Source organism: Salmo trutta, chromosome 25 (assembly GCF_901001165.1).
Source record: "Salmo trutta chromosome 25, fSalTru1.1, whole genome shotgun sequence".
NCBI classification, from domain to species: domain Eukaryota; kingdom Metazoa; phylum Chordata; class Actinopteri; order Salmoniformes; family Salmonidae; genus Salmo; species Salmo trutta.
In genome coordinates this window covers 12,315,699-12,336,871 of record NC_042981.1, presented here as the reverse complement: position 1 = coordinate 12,336,871, position 21,173 = coordinate 12,315,699, and the positions used below count along the sequence as shown (strand labels likewise).

General features: G+C 44.0%; 1 protein-coding gene across 2 annotated transcripts in view; it reads left to right on the top strand.

Moving 5' to 3' along the window:
* mideas (mitotic deacetylase associated SANT domain protein) overlaps positions 1 to 18,690 on the top strand; it is a 39,343-nt gene extending 20,653 nt beyond the window's left edge. For both annotated transcript variants that reach the window (XM_029712948.1, XM_029712949.1), the window contains exons 5-13: positions 319 to 385; positions 2,088 to 2,230; positions 2,478 to 2,581; positions 9,660 to 9,735; positions 10,904 to 10,992; positions 11,673 to 11,816; positions 14,791 to 14,916; positions 15,652 to 15,845; positions 16,928 to 18,690. In XM_029712948.1, the coding sequence (XP_029568808.1) occupies positions 319 to 385; positions 2,088 to 2,230; positions 2,478 to 2,581; positions 9,660 to 9,735; positions 10,904 to 10,992; positions 11,673 to 11,816; positions 14,791 to 14,916; positions 15,652 to 15,845; positions 16,928 to 17,177 (1,193 nt within the window). In that variant the 3' untranslated portion in view covers positions 17,178 to 18,690. The remainder of the gene's footprint in view (positions 1 to 318; positions 386 to 2,087; positions 2,231 to 2,477; positions 2,582 to 9,659; positions 9,736 to 10,903; positions 10,993 to 11,672; positions 11,817 to 14,790; positions 14,917 to 15,651; positions 15,846 to 16,927) is intronic.
* The last annotated feature ends 2,483 nt before the right edge of the window (positions 18,691 to 21,173 follow it).

The window sequence follows — 21,173 nt, the reverse complement described above, 5'->3', positions numbered from 1 at the left end:
TACTGGGGTTCGCAGATGCCTTAGCACTGGTTTCCCCAGATCCAGATAAAGCTAAGATTCTCTATTGAGCATGCCTTTTAGTCCAGGGGTAAACTTAATCTGGGAATGTGAAACCGGCCATTAGGATTTCAACAAGCTGTCATCAGAATGAACTGGACCATAACTTAATTCCCTCATATAAACGTATCTTGAGTAATACGCATGAAGTGAGCTCACTTCCTCCAAATCTGCTATACTAAATATTTTCTGCTGTAAGAAGGTTAAAAGGGATAAGAATAGTACATTTAACAGATGTTTTTTTGTTGTTGTGTTTTTCAGACAGCGTTGACATAACCCCACCACTGCTCTCAGCGATCGGTGAGGCCACTCCAGTCAGCATAGAACCGTGAGTACACACACACACACACACACACACACAACACACCACCCTCCATACTCCTTTCATCCCATTATCAGTTACGTGTATGGATCTCAAGTTTAAGATTCGAGCCTGAGAGGGTGGTGTGAAACCAAAGTACTTTTAAATCAAAGTACTCTTAAATCAAAGTACTCTTAAATCAAAGTTAGAGTCAGAGAAGATATTCATCCAAGGCCAAACAACTAGTCAAATGGTACACTGTGTGTCTTTCTCAGTGATGGTGCTGAGTCTATTGATATGTGCTGCAGTAGAGGAGGACTGTTTTTGTGTTAGTTATGAAAGGATAGATTGGGTGCTTTGGATCTGACCCAGTTAGCCTGTATCACAGTCCTGATTTTATTCACAAAGACAGAGGAGTGTGTGTGTGTGTGTGTGGGAGGTGGGGGAGTGGTGATTGCTTGGTGAGAGAGAAACAGGGTGCATTGTGGATTGTCTTCCCTTTCTTCCTCTCTCTGACTGGTAGCAGCTGGCTAGTAGTCAGGGCGGCCGGGCGGCCAGGCAGGGGTAACCTCCAGTGGTGATAAATCAGGTCTTTCAGCTGAGTCTAGAGCAGCCAGCCTCCTCTGCTTCCTCCTTAAACACCCCACCTCAACCCCCTGAGCCAGATCAGCTTACAGCAGGGGCCTGTTGATTAGTGTACAATGTAGCAAAATGTTTTGCAACGGGGAAACAAACACGATTGTTTCTTATTGGAAAAGTCCATGTAGTCGTGAGCCAGATCAGCTTACAGCAGGGTCAGTTTAGGAGGCAAACTTTGTGAACGTTGCTGATAGAAATCAAATGAATAGAGCTGAAGTGATTCTTTATTCGACATCCACAGATGCTTGTTTGTTTTACCACAGAGGCCTAATATATTTTTATCTGAACGTTCGACAACGTTGTGCCCTGCTGAACACACTCCAGCTAGCTCATTCTGGGAAGGGACCTGAACTGAGCTAGCAGGCTGCAGCCGGGTGCAATTAGTACACAGGGAGGGAGAAGGCTGATTAGTGTCTGTGTTCCAGACTGTTTTCAAAGCTGCCATTAGCTGTCATTGGAGGGGTATCCTGGGGATAACCTGGTCGACTTACCGCTTTATCACCGTCCGGTTGCTTCAGTGCAGCAGACCGTTTTTTAAATGATTAGCTGTGGCTTATTTCTGTAAACCAGCTGAACAAATCAATTCAAATCAAATGTTATTGGTCACATATACATGGTTAGCAGATGTTATTGTGAGTGTAGCGAAATGCTTATGCTTCTAGATCCGACAGTGCAGCACTATCTAACAGGTAATATCTAACAATTCCACAACAAAACCTAATACACACAATCTAGTAAAGGAATGGGATGAGAATATATAAGTATAAAATATATGGATGAGCAGTGACAGAGTGGCTAAGATGCAATAGATAGTAAAGAATAGATAGTGAAGGATACAGTATATACATATGAGATGAGTAATGCAAGATATGTAAACATTCCACTAGTTAACTACATGTCTGTATAAGAACACTTATTCACATGATTTTTCTTTAAATAGAAAATGGATCTAACTTGCGAAACCTTCCCTGTCGATCACAACAGTATGATCTAGAATTATAATAATGGAGGCTATGCTATAGCAGGACAGAGAGACTGTGTGTCTCCCGTCTCTCCAACTGACCACTAACTATACATTCTGTCATCTCAGGCGTATAAACATCGGTGTGAGGTACCAGGCAGAGGTACCAGAGCTGAGGCAGCGTTCAGCGGCCCAACAAGACCATCCCAAGGCTGAGCTGGTCTGGGCTCCTCTCCACGATCTGGAGGCTAAACCTGGAGACCAGGAGAGAGGTAATACACTAACAAAAGTATCAGCTAACTGTCCCACCATTAATACTGTCATAATACTGTCATTAACCAGGTTGGTATTATCCAATAGAACTGAGTCAGTAAATCAAGCATTCAGTAGTGATTTGAAGAACCCAGTGGAAAACATTTGCTGATCATGCTACAGTATCTCAATCACAATCTCTCTTTCTCTCTCTCTCTCCCTCCCCCCTCTCTCTCCCCCTCCCCCCCACCCTCTCTCTCTCTTCAGTGGATGACCTCATGAACCTGGCGTGCTCAAGCGCTCTGCACGGCGGAGGGACCAATCAGGAGCTGGCTCTGCACTGCCTGTACGAGTGCAAGGGTGACATCATGGTGAGCAATGCATGATGGGTCATGATGACTGAAGATGGATAACAGGGAGGGGTGAGAGCTGGGTCACATTCATTAGGGCATACTGTAGCAAAATGGTTTGAAACTGAAAATGATAAAGAGGGTTTAGGTGTTGACAGATTGAACCTCTGTTTGTGAGGGTTTTCTTCCATCTTGCGTGTACTGAACAGAGTACAATCTTGGCTTTGGTGGGTGGGATTTAACTGAACCCCGGCTGTGTTCTAATATCCATACCTGCATTTCTTGCTATACCACCACTGAATGCATACACAATGCATTCTATGTTTTATGTTTTAATTTGAGCCATTTAGCACAGCACTCTCTACCACCAGCAAACACAAATGGTGTATGCTATGGTAAGGGTATATGATATGGTAATGCTATTAGGGTGTATGGTATGTTAAGGGTATTAGGGTGTATGATATGGTAATGCTATTAGGGTGTATGCTATGGTAAGGCTATTAGGATGTATGCTATGGTCAGGCTATAAGGGTGTATGGTATGGTAAGGGTATTAGGGTGTATGGTATGCTATGGTAAGGGTATATGCTATTAGGGTGTATGCTATGGTAAGGCTATTAGGATGTATGCTATAAGGGTGTATGGTATGGTAAGGGTATTAGGGTGTATGGTATACTATGGTAAGGGTATTAGGATGTATGCTATGGTAAGGCTATTAGGTGTATGGTATGTATGGTAAGGGTATCAGGGTGAATGGTATGGTAAGGGTGTTATGGTAAGGGTATTAGGGTGTATGGTATTCTATGGTAAGGGTATTAGGGTGTATGGTATGGTATGATAAGGCTATTAGGGTGTATGCAGTGGTGTAAAGTACTTAAGTAAAAATACTTTAAAGTACTACTTAAGTCGTTTTTGGGGGTATCAGTACTTTACTATTTAGATGTTTTACTACTTTTAATTCACTACATTCTTGAAGAAATTGTCTCTTTTTACTCCATACATTTACCTTGACACCCAAAAGTACTCATTACATTTTGAATGCTTAGCAGGACAGGAAAATGGTCCAATTCACACACGTATCAACAGAACATCCCTGGTCATCTACTGCCTCTGATCTGGAGGACTCACTAAACACACAGGCTTAGTTTAAATAATGTCTGAATGTTGGAGTGTGCCCCTGGCTATCCGTAAATTCCAAAAACAAGAAAATGGTGCCATCTGGTTTGCTTAATATAAGGAATTTGAAATTATTTAAACTTTTACTTTTGATATTAAAGTATATTTTAAAACAAATACTTTTAGACTTTTACTCAAGTAGAATTTTACTGGGCGACTTTTACTTTAGTCATTTTCTATTAAGGTGTCACGGTTGTCGTAGGGTAAAGTGGACCAAGACGCAGCGGGGAAATGTGCACTCATCTTCTTTTATTAATCGAACAAAGAAGGTGAACCAAAACAACACGTACACAAAAAAACACAACGACTAATAACAGGCCGGTAAGGCAACAAAGCTACACCCAGCACAATCTCCCACAAAACACTAAAACAAACACATACCTATATATATATAGGACCCTCAATCAGAGGCAACTAGAAAACACCTGCCTCCACCTGCCTCCAATCCCCAATAAACTAAACATAGAAATACATTAACATAGACCAGTGCCCAAAACAATAAATCAAACACACCACTAAACACACAACCACCCCGAACCACATAAAACACATACCCTCTGCCACGTCCTGACCAAACTACAATAACAAATAACCCCTATTACTGGTCAGGACGTGACATTACCCCCCCCCCCCCCAAAGGTGCAGACCCTGTATGCACCTCAACTAAAAAAATAAACCCCTAACTAAAGGGAGGGAAGGGAGGGTGGCTGCCGTCAACGACGGCTCCTGTGCTACACCCCCCCCCCCCTCCCCAACCCACCTATACTGGAGGTGGCTCAGGCTCAGGTCTACTTCCACCACCCAACCTGTCCACCCCTGCTGAATGCTCAGGGCTGTAGAGCGTCTCTGGGAGCTCCGGACTGTAAGCCGACTCTGGAAGCTCCAGACTGTAGTCAGCCTCACTCGGTGCCGGACTGTAGGCAGCCTCACTCGGTGCCGGACTGTAGTCAGCCTCACTCGGTGCCGGACTGTAGGCAGCCTCACTCGGTGCCGGACTGTAGGCAGCCTCACTCGGTGCCGGACTGTAGGCAGCCTCACTCGGTGCCGGACTGTAAGCAGCCTCACTCGGTGCCGGACTGTAGGCAGCCTCACTCGGTGCCGGACAGTAGGCAGCCTCACTCGGTGCCGGACAGTAGGCAGTCTCACTCGGTGCCGGACAGTAGGCAGCCTCACTCGGTGCCGGACAGCAGGCAGCCTCACTCGGTGCCGGACAGTAGGCAGCCTCACTCGGTGCCGGACAGTAGGCAGCCTCACTCGGTGCCGGACTGTAGTCAGCCTCACTCGGTGCCGGACTGTAGTCAGCCTCACTCGGTGCCGGACTGTAGTCAGACTCACTCGGTGCCGGACTGTAGGCCGACTCACTCGGTTCCGGACTGTAGGCAGACTCACTCGGTTCCGGACTGTAGGCAGACTCACTCGGTGCCGGACTGTAGGCCGTCTCACTCGGTGCCGGACTGTAGGCCGTCTCACTCGGTGCCGGACTGTAGGCCGTCTCACTCGGTGCCGGACTAGACACTGTTGCCGGACACTCTGGACGAGGTACTGTTACCGGACACTCTGGACGAGGTACTGTTGCCGGACACTCTTGGACGAGGTACTGTTGCCGGACACTCTGGACGAGGTACTGTTGCCGGACACTCTGGACGAGGTACTGTTGCCGGACACTCTGGACGAGGTACTGTTGCCGGACACTCTGGACGAGGTACTGTTGCCGGACACTCTGGACGAGGTACTGTTGCCGGACACTCGGGACTGGGCTGACGCACTGGAAGCCTGATGCGTGGTGCTGGTACTGGAGGTATCAGACTGGAGACACGCACTTCAAGGCTAGTGCGAGGAGCGGGAACAGGACATACTGGACAGGGCTGATGCACTGGAAGCCTGGTGCGTGGTGCTGGTACTGGAGGTATCAGACTGGAGACACGCACTTCAAGGCTAGTGCGAGGAGCGGGAACAGGACGTACTGGACTGGGCTGATGCACTGGAAGCCTGATGCGTGGGGCTGGCACTGGAGGTATCAGACTGGAGACACGCACTTCAAGGCTAGTGCGAGGAGCGGGAACAGGACGTACTGGACAGGGCTGATGCACTGGACCGTAGAGGCGCACTGGCGGTCTCGAGCGCAGGACTGGCACCGCCCGTACTGGCTGGGTGCCCAATTCCCCCTGGCAAATGGGGGGCGCTGGCACTGCGCACACCGGCCTAAAAACACTTGGCCTCTCCACAGTACGCAATAACCCGAAGCACGGGGCCTGTCCAGTCAAAGGTTGCTCAACAAAAGCACGGGGATTTGGCTTGGGGCTTAATCCTTGCCCAGCCAAACTACCCGTGTGCCCCCCTCCCAAAAAAACAATTATTGGGGCGGCCTCTCCACCCTTACCTGCTTCCCAATCAGGCTGTCACAATGGTCCAGTAGTTGTTTCCACGTCCAGTCAATCCTTGCCTCTAATACCTCCAGCGACCAGGATGCCATTACCTCCCGAGCGCGCTGTTTTCTCCAGTCCAGGTGCTGCTCCCGACAGTCCACCCGTTGCTCCTTCCTCCGCTGCTTGGTCCTTGGTTGGTGGGAGATTCTGTCACGGTTGTCGTAGGGTAAAGTGGACCAAGACGCAGCGGGGAAATGTGCACTCAACTTCTTTTTATTTAAATGGACAAAGAAGGTGAACCAAAAATAAATACGTACACAAAAAAAAACACAACGACTAATAACAGGCCGGTAAGGCAACAAAGCTATACCCAGCACAATCTCCCACAAAACACTAAAACAAACACATACCTATATATATAGGACCCTCAATCAGAGGCAACTAGAAAACACCTGCCTCCAATTGAGAGTCCAATCCCCAATAAACTAAACATAGAAATACAAAGAACTAGACTAAACATAGAAATGCATTAACATAGACCAGTGCCCAAAACCCGGAATAATAAATCAAACAAACCACTAAACACACAACCACCCCGAACCACATAAAACACATACCCTCTGCCACGTCCTGACCAAACTACAATAACAAATAACCCCTATTACTGGTCAGGACGTGACATAAGGTATCTTTACTTTTACTAAAATATTAAAATTGTTTACATTTTCCACCACTGGGTGTATGGTAATGTATTAGGGATTTATGGTTTGGTAAGGATATTAGGGTGTATGGTAAGGGTATCAGGGTGTATGGTTTGGTAAGGGTATTAGGGTGTATGGTTTAGTAAGGGTATTAGGATGTATGGTTTGGTAAGGGTATTAGGGTGTATGGTATGGTATGGAAAGGGTATTAGGGTTTATGGTATGGTAAGGGTATTAGGGTTTATGGTATGGTAAGGGTATTAGGGTGTTTGGCAAGGGTATTAGGGTGTATGCTTTGGTAAGGGTATTAGGGTGCATGGTTTAGTAAGGGTTTTAGGGTGTATGGTAAGGGTATTAGGGTGTATGGTAAGGGTATTAGGGTGTATGGTAAGGGTATTAGGGTGTATTGTATGGTATGGTAAGGGTTTTAGGGTGTATGGTTTGGTAAGGGTATTAGGGTGTATGGTTTGGTAAGGGTATTAGGGTGTATGGTTTGGTAAGGGTTTTAGGGTGTATGGTTTGGTAAGGGTATTATGGTGTATGGTAAGGGTATTAGGGTGTATGGTTTGGTAAGGGTATTAGGGTGTAGGGTGTGGTAAGGTATTAGGGTCTATGGTATGGTAAGGATGTTTGGCAAGGGTATTCGAGTGTATGGTTTGGTAAGGGTATTAGGGTGTATGGTATGATAAGGGTATTAGGGTGTATGGTATGGTATGGGTATTAGGGTGTATGGTATGGTAAGGGTATTAGGGTGTATGGCATGGTAAGGGTATTAGGGTGTATGGTAAGGGTATTAGGGTGTATGGTATGGTAAGGGTATTAGTGTGTATGGTATGATAAGGGTATTAGGGTGTATGGTATGGTATGGGTATTAGGGTGTATGGTATGGTAAGGGTATTAGGGTGTATGGTAAGGGTATTAGGGTGTATGATATGGTAAGGGTATTAGGGTGTATGGTATGGTAAGGGTATTAGGGTGTATGGTATGATAAGGGTATTAGGGTGTATGGTATGATAAGGGTATTAGGGTGTATGGTATGATAAGGGTATTAGGGTGTATGGTATGGTAAGGGTATTAGGGTGTATGGTATGGTAAGGGTATTAGGGTGTATGGTAAGAGTATTAGGGTGTATGGTATGGTAAAGGTATTAGGGTGTATGGTATGGTAAGGGTATTAGGGTGTATGGTATGATACGGGTATTAGGGTGTATGGTATGGTATGGTAAAGGTATTAGGGTGTATGGTATGGTAAAGGTATTAGGGTGTATGGTATGGTAAGGGTATATGGGTGTATGGTATGGTAAGGGTATTAGGGTGTATGGTATGGTAAGGGTATTAGGGTGTATGGTATGGTAAGGGTATTAGGGTGTATGGTATGATAAGGGTATTAGGGTGTATGGTATGGTAAGTGTATTAGGGTGTATGGTATGGTAAAGGTATTAGGGTGTATGGTATGGTAAAGGTATTAGGGTGTATGGTATGGTAAGGGTATTAGGGTGTATGGTATGGTAAATGTATTAGGGTGTATGGTATGGTAAAGGTATTAGGGTGTATGGTATGGTAAGTGTATTAGGGTGTATGGTATGGTAAAGGTATTAGGGTGTATGGTATGGTAAAGGTATTAGGGTGTATGGTATGGTAAGTGTATTAGGGTGTATGGTATGGTAAGGGTATTAAGGTGTATGGTATGGTAAGTGTATTAGGGTGTATGGTATGGTAAAGGTATTAGGGTGTATGGTATGGTAAGTGTATTAGGGTGTATGGTATGGTAAGGGTATTAGGGTGTATGGTATGGTAAAGGTATTAGGGTGTATGGTATGGTAAGTGTATTAGGGTGTACTGTATGGTAAGGGTATTAGGGTGTGTATGGTAAGTGTATTAGGGTGTATGGTATGGTAAGGGTATTAGGGTGTATGGTATGGTAAAGGTATTAGGGTGTATGGTATGGTAAGGGTATTAGGGTGTATGGTATGATAAGGGTATTAGGGTGTATGGTATGGTATGGTAAGGGTATTAGGGTGTATGGTATGGTATGGTAAAGGTATTAGGGTGGAGGAATTGTTAGTGTTGTCACTCAGAAAAGTTAACTGCTGTGTATCTAACATGTAACAGATGTGGTGCAGCACAGTGGCTAGTGAGTTCACTATTCCTGCTAGTATCAATGTTCTCCTTGAATCTAGGTGTTGTTTTGTTATCAGATATGCTCAGTGCTCCATCTTCCCAATGTAGAAAACACTTACACACACACACACACACACACACACACACACACACACACACACACACACACACACACACACACACACACACACACACACACACACACACACACACACACATACACTGATACAGTATACACACACATGCTGACACACTGGAGTAAAGGTCATGTATGGGGCCTTGGGCAGAAACCCAGCAATGTGTTCAATGAGAGAGATAGAGAGAGAGAGACCGTGAGCTAGAGGGGCTGAGATATAGAGGAAGACAGCTTATACTAGTGGCTCCAGCTTGCAGCATTTGGCCATGATGTTGTCAAGGAGACAGAGGGTGGCTGTCAGTGTGTGAAGTGCTCTCTCCCTCTCTCTCTCTGTCTCTGCAGCAGCAGGATACATGTTGCTCTCTTACAGTATATTTCCCAGTTCATCCCCTCATTATTAGGGACACATCAGCCTCTCAATATCCAGTAGAACTCTGATCAGTGTCCTGTGTGTGCTCCAGCCAAGTAAACCTTGATTTGAAGTATTGCTCGGAGACTCATAAGCTGTTGCAAAAAATAAACAAACAGGACATTTTTCATGTATTACTCTTCAGAGTTCATTTGTAAATGGTTGGATTGATTTGTTGTTCTTGGTTTTCAGGAAGCGTTGGCCCTCCTGCTGTTGAAAAACCCCATCTTCCCAAAGAACCACCGTCTAGGATACTACCACTACTCCGGTTGGTCAAGACAGAGAACTGGGGTTGCAAAATACTGCTCACTTTTCTGAAAGTCCCAGGTTTTCCAGAAATCTTGGTTGTAAAATTCCAGGAATCAGGAGGGGAAAAGCAGAAAATCCCTAAACCTCTAACTAGGATTTCTGGAAAACTTGGGAATTTTTTGAAAAGTTACAGAAATTCTACAACCCTACATATAACACTTTATATCTGTACAGTATTATGTCTATGGTTACTGCACTGCTCTCTCCTCTGGCACTCTCTTACTTTGTTTCGAAGTCACTGTGGGTAGTCTACTCTTCCTGCAGACAAGCCTCAGTGCAGAACTCTCTGTGGGTAGTCTACTCTTCCTGCAGACAAGCCTCAGTGCAGAACTCTCTGTGGGTAGTCTACTCTTCCTGCAGACAAGCCTCAGTGCAGAACTCTCTGTGGGTAGTCTACTCTTCCTGCAGACAAGCCTCAGTGCAGAACTCTCTGTGGGTAGTCTACTCTTCCTGCAGACAAGCCTCAGTGCAGAACTCTCTGTGGGTTGTCTACTCTTCCTGCAGACAAGCCTCGGTGCAGAAATCTCTGTGGGTACTTTTACGAAATTAGAATAATCAAACTTCATTGGATTATGTCAAAGTGCATTCCTGCAGGCATGCCTGTGCTGTCTGAATACTTGTATGAGTCCTTTTCTCCTCCCCTCTAGTAACAGGGATGGGCTCCAGAGCCCCCCTCAGCCTTAAACAATGGCAGCTGAAGGGAGGGGAGGTGCTAGCTGGTGGGGGATGGATTGGGTGGAGGGGTGTGGGTCCGTGGAGAGAGGAGGGGTGTGGGTCCGTGGAGAGAGGGGGGGATTGGCTGTGGAAGGGAAACTGTGGAGGATTGAGAGTGTCGCTGGGGATGATGGGAGCGGAGTGAGAGGTAGAGTGGGAGAGGAGTGGGGTATTGGGTTTGTGGCGTTTGGTTAATGCCAAGCAGAGGACAGAGAACCATTGTTTGTCCAACCAGTCGTGTGTGTGTCCACCCTGTGCATACAGGAGCAGACAGTCACCAGTCAATGTCTGTCCATCTAATTCCCCACCACTCTTTTGTCTGTTTTCTCTCTCTTTCTTTCTCTCTCTCTCTTTCTTTCTCTCTCATTTTCTCTCGTTCTCTCTCTCTCTCTCTCTCTCTCTCTCTCTCTCAGGGTCAGACAGCTGGACCCCAGTAGAGAGAAGTTGCTTTAACAAAGGGATCGCTGCCTATAAGAAAGACTTCTTCATGGTCCAGAAACTGGTATGTACCAGTACATGTGCAGTACCAGTCAAAAGTTTGTACACACCTACTCATTCCAGGGGTTTTATTTTTTATATTTTCTACATTGTAGAATAATAGTGAAGACATTTAAAATGATGAAATAACAGATATAGAATGATGTAGTAACCAAAAAGTGTTTAAAAAATCTAAATATATTTTATATATGAGATTCTTCAAAGTTGCCACCGTTTGCCTTGATGACAGCTTTGCACACTCTTGGCATTCTCTCAACCAGCTTCATGAGGTAGTCACCTGGAATGCATTTCAATTAACAGGTGTGCCTTGTTGAAAGTTAATTGAATTTGTTTGAGCCAATCAGTTGTGTTATGACAAGGTAGGGGTGATATACAGAAGATAGCCCTATTTGGTAAAAGACCAAGTCCATATTATGGCAAGAACAGAGTTACCTCTGAGTTGGGATTTGGAGAGTGAGCTGCATTCAGAGGATCTATGTGTTTGAGAGTGTGAGTTGGAAGCAGACGTTACAGATACATTAGTTGAGAATACAAAATAAAGATTTAAAAGCCACATGGTGGACCACTCAAATAGAGTTTTGAGACTCTATAAGCAGGAAAACACAGTACAGTATGTTAAAACATGTACTAGGCCTAGATATGAAGTGTCTGTTGATGTGTGTGTGTGTGTGTCTGGTGGTTCAGGTAAGCACTAAGACGGTGGCTCAGTGTGTGGAGTTCTACTACAGCTATAAGAGGCAGGTGAAGACGGGTCGGAACGGAGCTCTGATCTACGGAGACACGGACACACCTGAGAGCAGGAACACTGAGGAGGAGCTGGACCACAAGGTGAGTTGATTGACTACCTACAAAAGGATGTTATAACACATTCACAAGCAGTACATAAGCATTTACAGATTCTATAAACAATCCATCCCTTTACCAACAGATACAACACTAGATAAGCAATCTTTGTACAATAATTATTGTCTTCAATGTTCCCTCCAAATCAATTCAGTTCTGCTGAGCGCAAGCTTGAAAATGATGTACAACTTCCGGCGTGTGTTTAATGTGAACACTGAGGCTGTATCCGCTTTAAGTTACAGTTCTAACAGTAGTTTAATGTGAACACTGAGGCTGTATCCGCTTTAAGTTACAGTTCTAACAGTAGTTTAATGTGAACACTGAGGCTGTAACCGCTTTAAGTTACAGTTCTAACAGTAGTTTACTGTGAACACTGAGGCTGTATCCGCTTTAAGTTACAGTTCTAACAGTAGTTTAATGTGAACACTGAGGCTGTATCCGCTTTAAGTTACAGTTCTAACAGTAGTTTAATGTGAACACTGAGGCTGTAACCGCTTTAAGTTACAGTTCTAACAGTAGTTTACTGTGAACACTGAGGCTGTATCCGCTTTAAGTTACAGTTCTAACAGTAGTTTAATGTGAACACTGAGGCTGTATCCGCTTTAAGTTACAGTTTTAACAGTAGTTTAATGTGAACACTGAGGCTGTATCCGCTTTAAGTTACAGTTCTAACAGTAGTTTACTGTGAACACTGAGGCTGTATCCGCTTTAAGTTACAGTTCTAACAGTAGTTTAATGTGAACACTGAGGCTGTATCCGCTTTAAGTTACAGTTCTAACAGTAGTTTAATGTGAACACTGAGGCTGTATCCGCTTTAAGTTACAGTTCTAACAGTAGTTTAATGTGAACACTGAGGCTGTATCCGCTTTAAGTTACAGTTCTAACAGTAGTTTACTGTGAACACTGAGGCTGTATCCGCTTTAAGTTACAGTTCTAACAGTAGTTTACTGTGAACACTGAGGCTGTACCCGCTTTAAGTTACAGTTCTAACAGTAGTTTACTGTGAACACTGAGGCTGTACCCGCTTTAAGTTACAGTTCTAACAGTAGTTTACTGTGAACACTGAGGCTGTACCCGCTTTAAGTTACATTTCTAACAGTAGTTTACTGTGAACACTGAGGCTGTACCCGCTTTAAGTTACAGTTTTAACAGTAGTTTACTGTGAACACTGAGGCTGTATCCGCTTTAAGTTACAGTTTTAACAGTAGTTTACTGTGAACACTGAGGCTGTACCCGCTTTAAGTTACAGTTTTAACAGTAGTTTAATGTGAACACTGAGGCTGTATCCGCTTTAAGTTACAGTTCTAACAGTAGTTTACTGTGAACACTGAGGCTGTACCCGCTTTAAGTTACAGTTCTAACAGTAGTTTACTGTGAACACTGAGGCTGTACCCGCTTTAAGTTACAGTTCTAACAGTAGTTTACTGTGAACACTGAGGCTGTACCCGCGTTAAGTTACAGTTTTAACAGTAGTTTAATGTGAACACTGAGGCTGTACCCGCTTTAAGTTACAGTTTTAACAGTAGTTTAATGTGAACACTGAGGCTGTATCCGCTTTAAGTTACAGTTCTAACAGTAGTTTAATGTGAACACTGAGGCTGTATCCGCTTTAAGTTACAGCTTTAACAGTAGTTTAATGTGAACACTGAGGCTGTATCCGCTTTAAGTTACAGTTTTAACAGTAGTTTAATGTGAACACTGAGGCTGTATCCGCTTTAAGTTACAGTTCTAACAGTAGTTTACTGTGAACACTGAGGCTGTACCCGCTTTAAGTTACAGTTCTAACAGTAGTTTACTGTGAACACTGAGGCTGTATCCGCTTTAAGTTACAGTTCTAACAGTAGTTTACTGTGAACACTGAGGCTGTATCCGCTTTAAGTTACAGTTCTAAACGTGGCCATGTAGGCAGGCTACTGTGGCTATTTGATCATAATGTAGGCCTACCAGTGTGGCCTACCATAAAAAACAATGGAGAAAATGTATGCCATAGCATTTTATCATGGAAATAGCTGTTCTATCATTCAGCCTACAGTAGCAGCCAGTGTGTGGTGTCAATGTAGACCTACATTCCATGAAACACGCATGGCTTTACATTAACCACTTTATCCACTTGTCCTTCAGACTGAAAATGTTGTTGTGTTGTTTGATGCCAGAAACCGCTTTACAAAATAAAATGCATCATTATTCCCACACCATTATTACAGAGAATCAGACAAATTATACTACCCTCTGCCTATTGGCTGCTAAGCTTATTCAAGCCTGTCTCAAAAATGCAACACTGTCCATTCAAGACACAAAAAAAACTATAACTGACTCACTTTTCTAAGATGGGTAGAAATGTACATGTTTTGTGCTCTTGCAGGAAGCAATCACTCCCGCATTGCTGACTACAAATTATCTATAACTGGGCTAATAATTCACTAACTAGCAAAGGATATGAACAGATGTACAAATCTGCACGTGTTGCTACATGTAGCTCTCTCTATGATCTCAAAACAAGCACATCTACTGAGAACCGCTCATGCTGTAAACACAGTCCAGTTTAAAGTGAATGGCACAGATCCATATATGGCAATGGTCTATTTGCATATAGGCCTACTGCAGCTCTGATTGGTTATGGCACACCGGTCTGTGTAGAGTACGGAGGCCCTGTCAATAGAATCCGACTCCGATGTGTTCTGCCTACAACAAAATCTCTTGCATAGTTAGTTTTGCATACTAAAGTATTTTATAGTTCGTTTTGTTTCGGTATGTTCCATTGAAAGTGGCTAATATTGTGTTGATTCTATCACAATTCCAACAGTAAAGGGAAACATTTATAGTGTTAACTAACGGGGAAAACTCTAGAAAGTTCAGTTAAGTTCAATATCGTGCTTCTCTAGCTGATATTTCTTCTGCACGGCAGTCCCAAGGGAACATTGCTTATCTTTCTCCCTTTCTCTCTGTCTCTCTCTCTCAGAGCTCTCAGAGATTAGAATCTCGGAAGGAAGAGGAAGACAACAGGAATTGGGAGGGGTCAGTTGACAGGAAGCAGCGGGGCTCCAGTCCAAGCAAGATGACACAGACGTTACAGGCCACAGAGAACGTGAGTGGGAGACTCAGGGACAGTGTGTGTCTGTGTGTTAGAACGGAGGAGACGCTGACTAGAAGATGAATGAGCATTTTCATGTATGTATGTGTTATGTTTATTCTTGTGTAATCAACACTGATGCCCCCATGCAGTAAACAACATTTGCACTTTTGAACTTGCCTTGACTGAGTTCACAGTAGGATAGTGGATAGGGAAACCAAGCTGCAGCATTGTTAAGTCTGTTACCCTCTAGTGGCTAAACACTGAACAGCTGACTTGGCTGGCTTCCTCTCTCCCCATGTTGCGTAATTTGACTCTGTCAGCAAACGATGACTCATAAAACTGACCCCATTCCCCATTTTCTGTAGTTAGTTGGGTGACCTGGTAGAAAGCTATGGTTTTAAAAGGTGGCCTCTTGAGCTTTGGTGAAACTTTGAGCTTTGTTATGTTTTGTATGGTCTGATGTAAAAATGTGTCAAAAACAAGCCTTATTATGTTGAGTGTATTTTGTACTAACCAGGTATGCAATGTTCAGGTTAGTTTGGCTCTAGCTGGGAGATGTGTGAGTGTGTGTGCTGACCAGAGGTGTGTGTGTGCAAAGCAGTTGGCAAGATGCTACTCTGACAGTGATCAGCTGTCATGTGCAGTGGAGGAGAAGGTGCTTTTTGTATGCATGCCTGTGTCCTTGCATCTATGATCTTTTGAATGCTTAAATAATGTTGCAAATTAAGTATGTAAATGTGTGTGCAGGCTGGAGCGGTCCTGGTGCTGAAGACACAGGACGATGTGAGGAGAGACCAGATGTCTTCCCTGGTCAGTCACCCTCCTCGGGCCCCTCCCAGCGCCCCCTCGAAACCACGGCCGCCTCCCAAGACCGGGACCATATCAGGGACCAAGGGCCCTGCCGGACCAGAGGGAGAGTTCCCTTGCAAGAAGTGTGGCAGGTAAGTGCTTTTTGGTCTTAAGCATTAGGGTTAGCAGTGTGGTTAAGTTTAGGGTAAAGGTTATGTTTAAAATCAGATTTGATGACATTGTGTCTGTGACAGTAGTGACCACTCTGCAGAGCTGCCTCCAGGGCAAGAGTCATGAATATAAATACCAACCTGCTGTTTTGCAATTAGAGGCTGTCCACACTGAGAGTGAATCGTATGGACTGGTAGTAGTGATGTGTACTGTATATTGGAGAAGAACCCTTGATCAAAGGGTGCTGAGATATCGACAACATCTGCAGGATAACTGTCTTCTACTGGTTGGTTGGAATATGTTGGAATCTTAGAGATGTTGTTGGTTGCAAAAACACTGATTTGAGAAGCACTCCGAGCACTGTGTGTGCGTGGGTGAGTGCGTTTGTGTGTGTGCATGCACGTGTATAACATAGTGAGAAGTGCTCCTTGGTGGTTGTTTGAGCAGGAAGGAATAAAGCAGAGTTGGCCAATTTTGATAGAAGAGCTCACCCTTAGCAACCGCAGTCCTGTTATTATCAACTGTCTCCTAGCAACTGAAACACAGCAGTGATATGGCATGCCATGCCCCCAGTCTATGCAGCTCTGCCCAGTGACTGACTGTGTACTAATTATCAACACGCCCATTATCCGGGTCCTCATTGGCCCATATACTGTAGACTACTCTGCAGTATTCTGCCTTATCATGGTGTTGCACTTCATACAATTCTAGATTCACAGTAGAAATACCACGAGAACGGACCTTCTCTTCTGCACAAGCACTGTATGGTTTGTGAACCTAGATTATGAAGTGAGGAAAACTGATATTTCATTTACACGTGGACAAATGTTTCTGGCATCTGGACTTCATCAGTTCTTCTTCCTTCAGATTCAAGGTTCACACACAGTACAGTGATTGTGTAAAGACAAAGTCTACACTCCTCGAATTGAAGTGCGGACCTATTTTTCTACACTGAACCATAAACCAACACCATACAGTGCTTGTCCACAGATACGAAAGCTTACAATGAAGCCACCCAGTCTTCTCTCTGACCTCTAACCTCTCCTCCTCCTCCTCCCCTTAGGATCTTCTACAAGGTGAAGAGCCGCAGTGCCCACATGAAGAGCCACGCGGAGCAGGAGAAGAAGGCCGCAGCTCTGAGGCAGAAGGAGGCGGAGGAGAGGGCAGCGGCCCAGGCGGCGGCAGAGGCTGCAGCGTTACTGGCTGCGCGGCAGAACGGGGAACGGGAGGGGAACACAGCCGGAGGAGACAGCACAAACGATGACTCATCTGAGGAAGATGATAATGAAGAGGATGATGAGGACTGGCACTAAGACCATAGAGAGAAAACGAGCCCACCCCACCTGTCTTTGCCATTATGGCAAGTGCACGCTCAATCTATCTGGCTAAGACAGACAGACAGACCTCTCCACTGGCAGGGTGAGGGGTAACAAACAGAACAGAGCAGAACTCTGAGGCCTCAGAACCCTAGCGCCCTCGAGTGTTCAGCTACGGCTCCTAGCGCTCAAGGGACATTTTACGCCCTCTTGTTACGCCCTCTTGTTACGCCCTCTTGTTACGCCCTCTTGTTACGCCCTCTTGTTACACCCTCTTGTTACACCCTCTTGTTACACCCTCTTGTTACGCCTGCTTTAGCAGCATTTCTCTCTGGAAACAAACTGTCTTTATAAACAAACTGCTTTTTTATTGTTTCATGGAACAGGATCTCCTATCTTGACACTTTCAGGGACAAGTTCTCTCACACGTTTTCTCCCTCTTCCCTTTAACCTGCTTGTGAAGTGTTCAGGGGTTAACTCTCTCTCAGGCACACAGTAGGGTAGGAAAGAAAGCCATGCCATCTCTCTCTCTCTCTAACACCAATACTTTCCTTTCTCCTGTCTGCCATCCACCCCTGGCTTCTTCCTCTTCCTGCCAGCACTTTCAGCCAATCACAACACACAGACTCATCAGGTTGGAACTATATAGCCACGCCCCCATCCCAGTCTTTAACAACTAGAATAGTTTGTGATGCCTGGCAATGCAAGACTACATGAGCCACAATGCAACCCAGCTTGGCCACTGCTTTCTCTACTCTCTGCTCCCCAGTTTGATATGTTATTATGAATAGAAGGACACCATATGAGTGATTGGGGCCATGCAATATTGAATTTGAAAGGACTTCCAGGTCATGAAAAGCCCAGATAGACTGATGTGGTGGTAACACCAAAGATGGTGGATAAATGAAGATTTCCCACTCAGGCCGTTTACCATTGAAAAAAATGGTCAGTTCCAGTCTGCTTAAGGGGGTGGCTCTCCCATAGGTACCAATGCTTTAGTAGCTGGGTCTGATCCGCTTAGTTCATTGACTGTACATGAACCAGAAAAGGTGGGATGTCTCACTTCTTCCATCTCTCGTAACACTGCCTGTGTGGAGGCTTAGCTACATGTGAAGGAAGGAACAGTTTAGAGAACAGAACACACATCGTTGTGTGACTTTCAGCTTTTTTCCTGTTTGGGACTTTTTCACACACTCAAGGCTGCCAAAAGCTTGCACAGATGCGTCGGTCCTCAGTTCACCAAACTGGTTTCGTCTTAGTTTGAAGTGCTGTTCTTTTGGGTTTTAGTTTTGTGAATCCTTACCCTGATCACTTTTTTTATAGTCATCGTGTGGTGTTTCTCCTCACTGTCGATGCCTTGGATGTTTTTAACGCTTTTTATCTTTGGATGAACGACAATCAATTTTACAAAGGTTCTTTTTATATTCAACGAATTACTGTTGCTTTTTTGCTTATTATATCAAATTGTTAATGTTGTTTTTTGTTAATAATATTGTTATTAATAATGTCACTGTTGTCTCTTGTATTATTGTGATTTTGGATTGTTTTTGCGGCAGGTTGCTTTGGAGATCTCTTTCTCATTTGACTGTAGTTTAGGGTTATTTAAGACATTGCTTTCTCTGTCTGTTTTGAACTGTGAGGTTTTAGAATTACATCTAAAGACAGTCTGAGTAGAGAAGAGATGTGAAACAGAATTGTAAACATGCAGTAGATAGAACAACCACATGATCCCTGATGACACCCTTCTTCATTGTATCCAGATTAAAACAGTTTAGGTAAACTAAGGGTAGGGGTTAGGGTCAGGGTTAGGGTTGGGTTTAAAGCTAGGGTTTAGGGTATGGACATCCCAAAGATTCCGGGATAGCACTAACCACATCATTACGGCAGGAGGAAAGAGGGAGGAAAACATGATGATGATGTTGACTGTTGACTGTTGAATGATGTTGACTGTTGAATGATGTTGACTGTTGAATGATGTTGACTGTTGACTGTTGAATGATGTTGACTGTTGAATGATGTTGACTGTTGAATGATGTTGACTTGAATGGGTATGTCCGCTCTATTTATTCTATGCCTATAGTCTGGACTCTTAGAAAAGGATGTCTCTATCTATCTGACTATCTTATTGTCGACATATCTCGTTCTGCCAAGCTCCATATCTCTATCGCCTCTGCCAAGCGCCAGACCAGACTCTATCTGTCGCCAAGGCAACAAACGAGCAGGCTGAAGATTCTTCTCCTTAAGCAGTCATCCACAGTGGGGAGCAGAGAGGAACGGCTCCTATTACCGGGCCCAGTTAAACCTACCTGGGTACTATGCACTGTGTGTGTGTCAGAGGAGGCTGGCGGGGAGGGCTATAGGAGGACGGGCTCATTGTAATGGAATACATGGAACAGTATCAAGCATTTACATTTGAGTCATTTAGCAGACACTTTTATCCAGAGCGACTTACAGGAGCAATTAGGTTTAAGTGCCTTGCTCAAGGACACATCGACATATTTTTCACCTAGTCAGCTTGGGAATTCCAACCAACAACCTTTCGGTTACCGGCTCAATGCTCTTATCTCCTAGGCTACCTGCCACCACCAGAAACAACGTGTTTGACTCCATTCCACTGATTCCATTCCAGACATTACAAACAGCTCATACTTCTATAGCTCCTCCCACCAGCCTCTTTGGTGTGTGTGTGTGTGTGTGTGTGTGTGTGTGTGTGTGTGTGTGTGTGTGTGTGTGTGTGTGTGTGTGTGTGTGTGTGTGTGTGTGTGTGTGTGTGTGTGTGTGTTTGAGTGTGTGATGTGTATGCATTCTGGAGTGTTTGTGAGTGTGTGGAATGCCACTTGCAAGTTTGCTTTTTCTAGTCAAATATCACTCTAAAATATAATTTTTAAGGTTTTATCCTGACTATTCTCTTTTGTTATCTCAATTTATCTCTCCTTACCCTTTTTGTATTATTATTTTTCTCCCAACAAGATTGTCATGGGCAATTGTTTGTTTTGAAATGTTATTTTAATACTGTAAAACAGAATTAAGGAGGAAATTGAGGGAGGGCATGCCACGAATGCCAAGAAGCTGGAAGCCTTATTCACTTTCATTCAATTAGTTAAGGGAATAAAACACTTTACATTTTATTTACATTAAGAATATCTATGAATTAAACTCTATGAATGCATACTTTGTATGCTATTTTCCTATGGGGTTCATTTCACACTAATGATGTAAAAAGGAATGGAATCTCAAGTGCTTTTTACTACAATGTAACTTATTTGGTTAAATTAGATTTTTACTGCCTGTGTGTTTTTGTAATAAAAAATGGGGAAAGCACTGTTTATTAAAATGTTACAATACTCATGAAATAAGTGTTTTGGTCCTTTACAAAACATGCTAGTATCTATAAGCTGACATGTTATTGGTCCAGGTTATTAGACCAAGTCCAGGTAGTCACTGTTTCATTCAATGTGTGTCTGGCTACAGGGTAAAGTTTTCTCTAGGTGCAGATCTAGGATCAGCTTCCCCTCCGTCAATCTTAACCCCAACCATTAGTGGGGGAAATGCTAAACTGACCCAAGATCAGCATCTAGGGGCAACATCACCCTACACCGTGTCTGCAGCTGTTATTTTACTAACATCCACTACAGGGCAGTATTGTAGTAGGAATCTTACATGCCTTTACATGTCCCAAGCATAAGAGGGCATTATTGTTTCAAATTCTATGTTCATTTGACTTTTCTTGTCTTTTTTTCTGGCCTATATAAATAGCTTTATTCCAGATTGAGCTAAAATAATGTTATACTGTGTACAATACTGGATTTACTCTTTGTAATGTAAGAGTAATTAAGTAAGTTAGACATATGCTGCTTCTCATATCAAACTGTGTCATGTGACCTTGTCGTGAGTCACTGGTCGGGTGTGGCTGTTTTGGTGGAACATCCAAACTGGTGGTTAGATGTTGGTTTGGATGGAGCTATGTGTAGCTGTTTGGTAGTATGTTTTTGG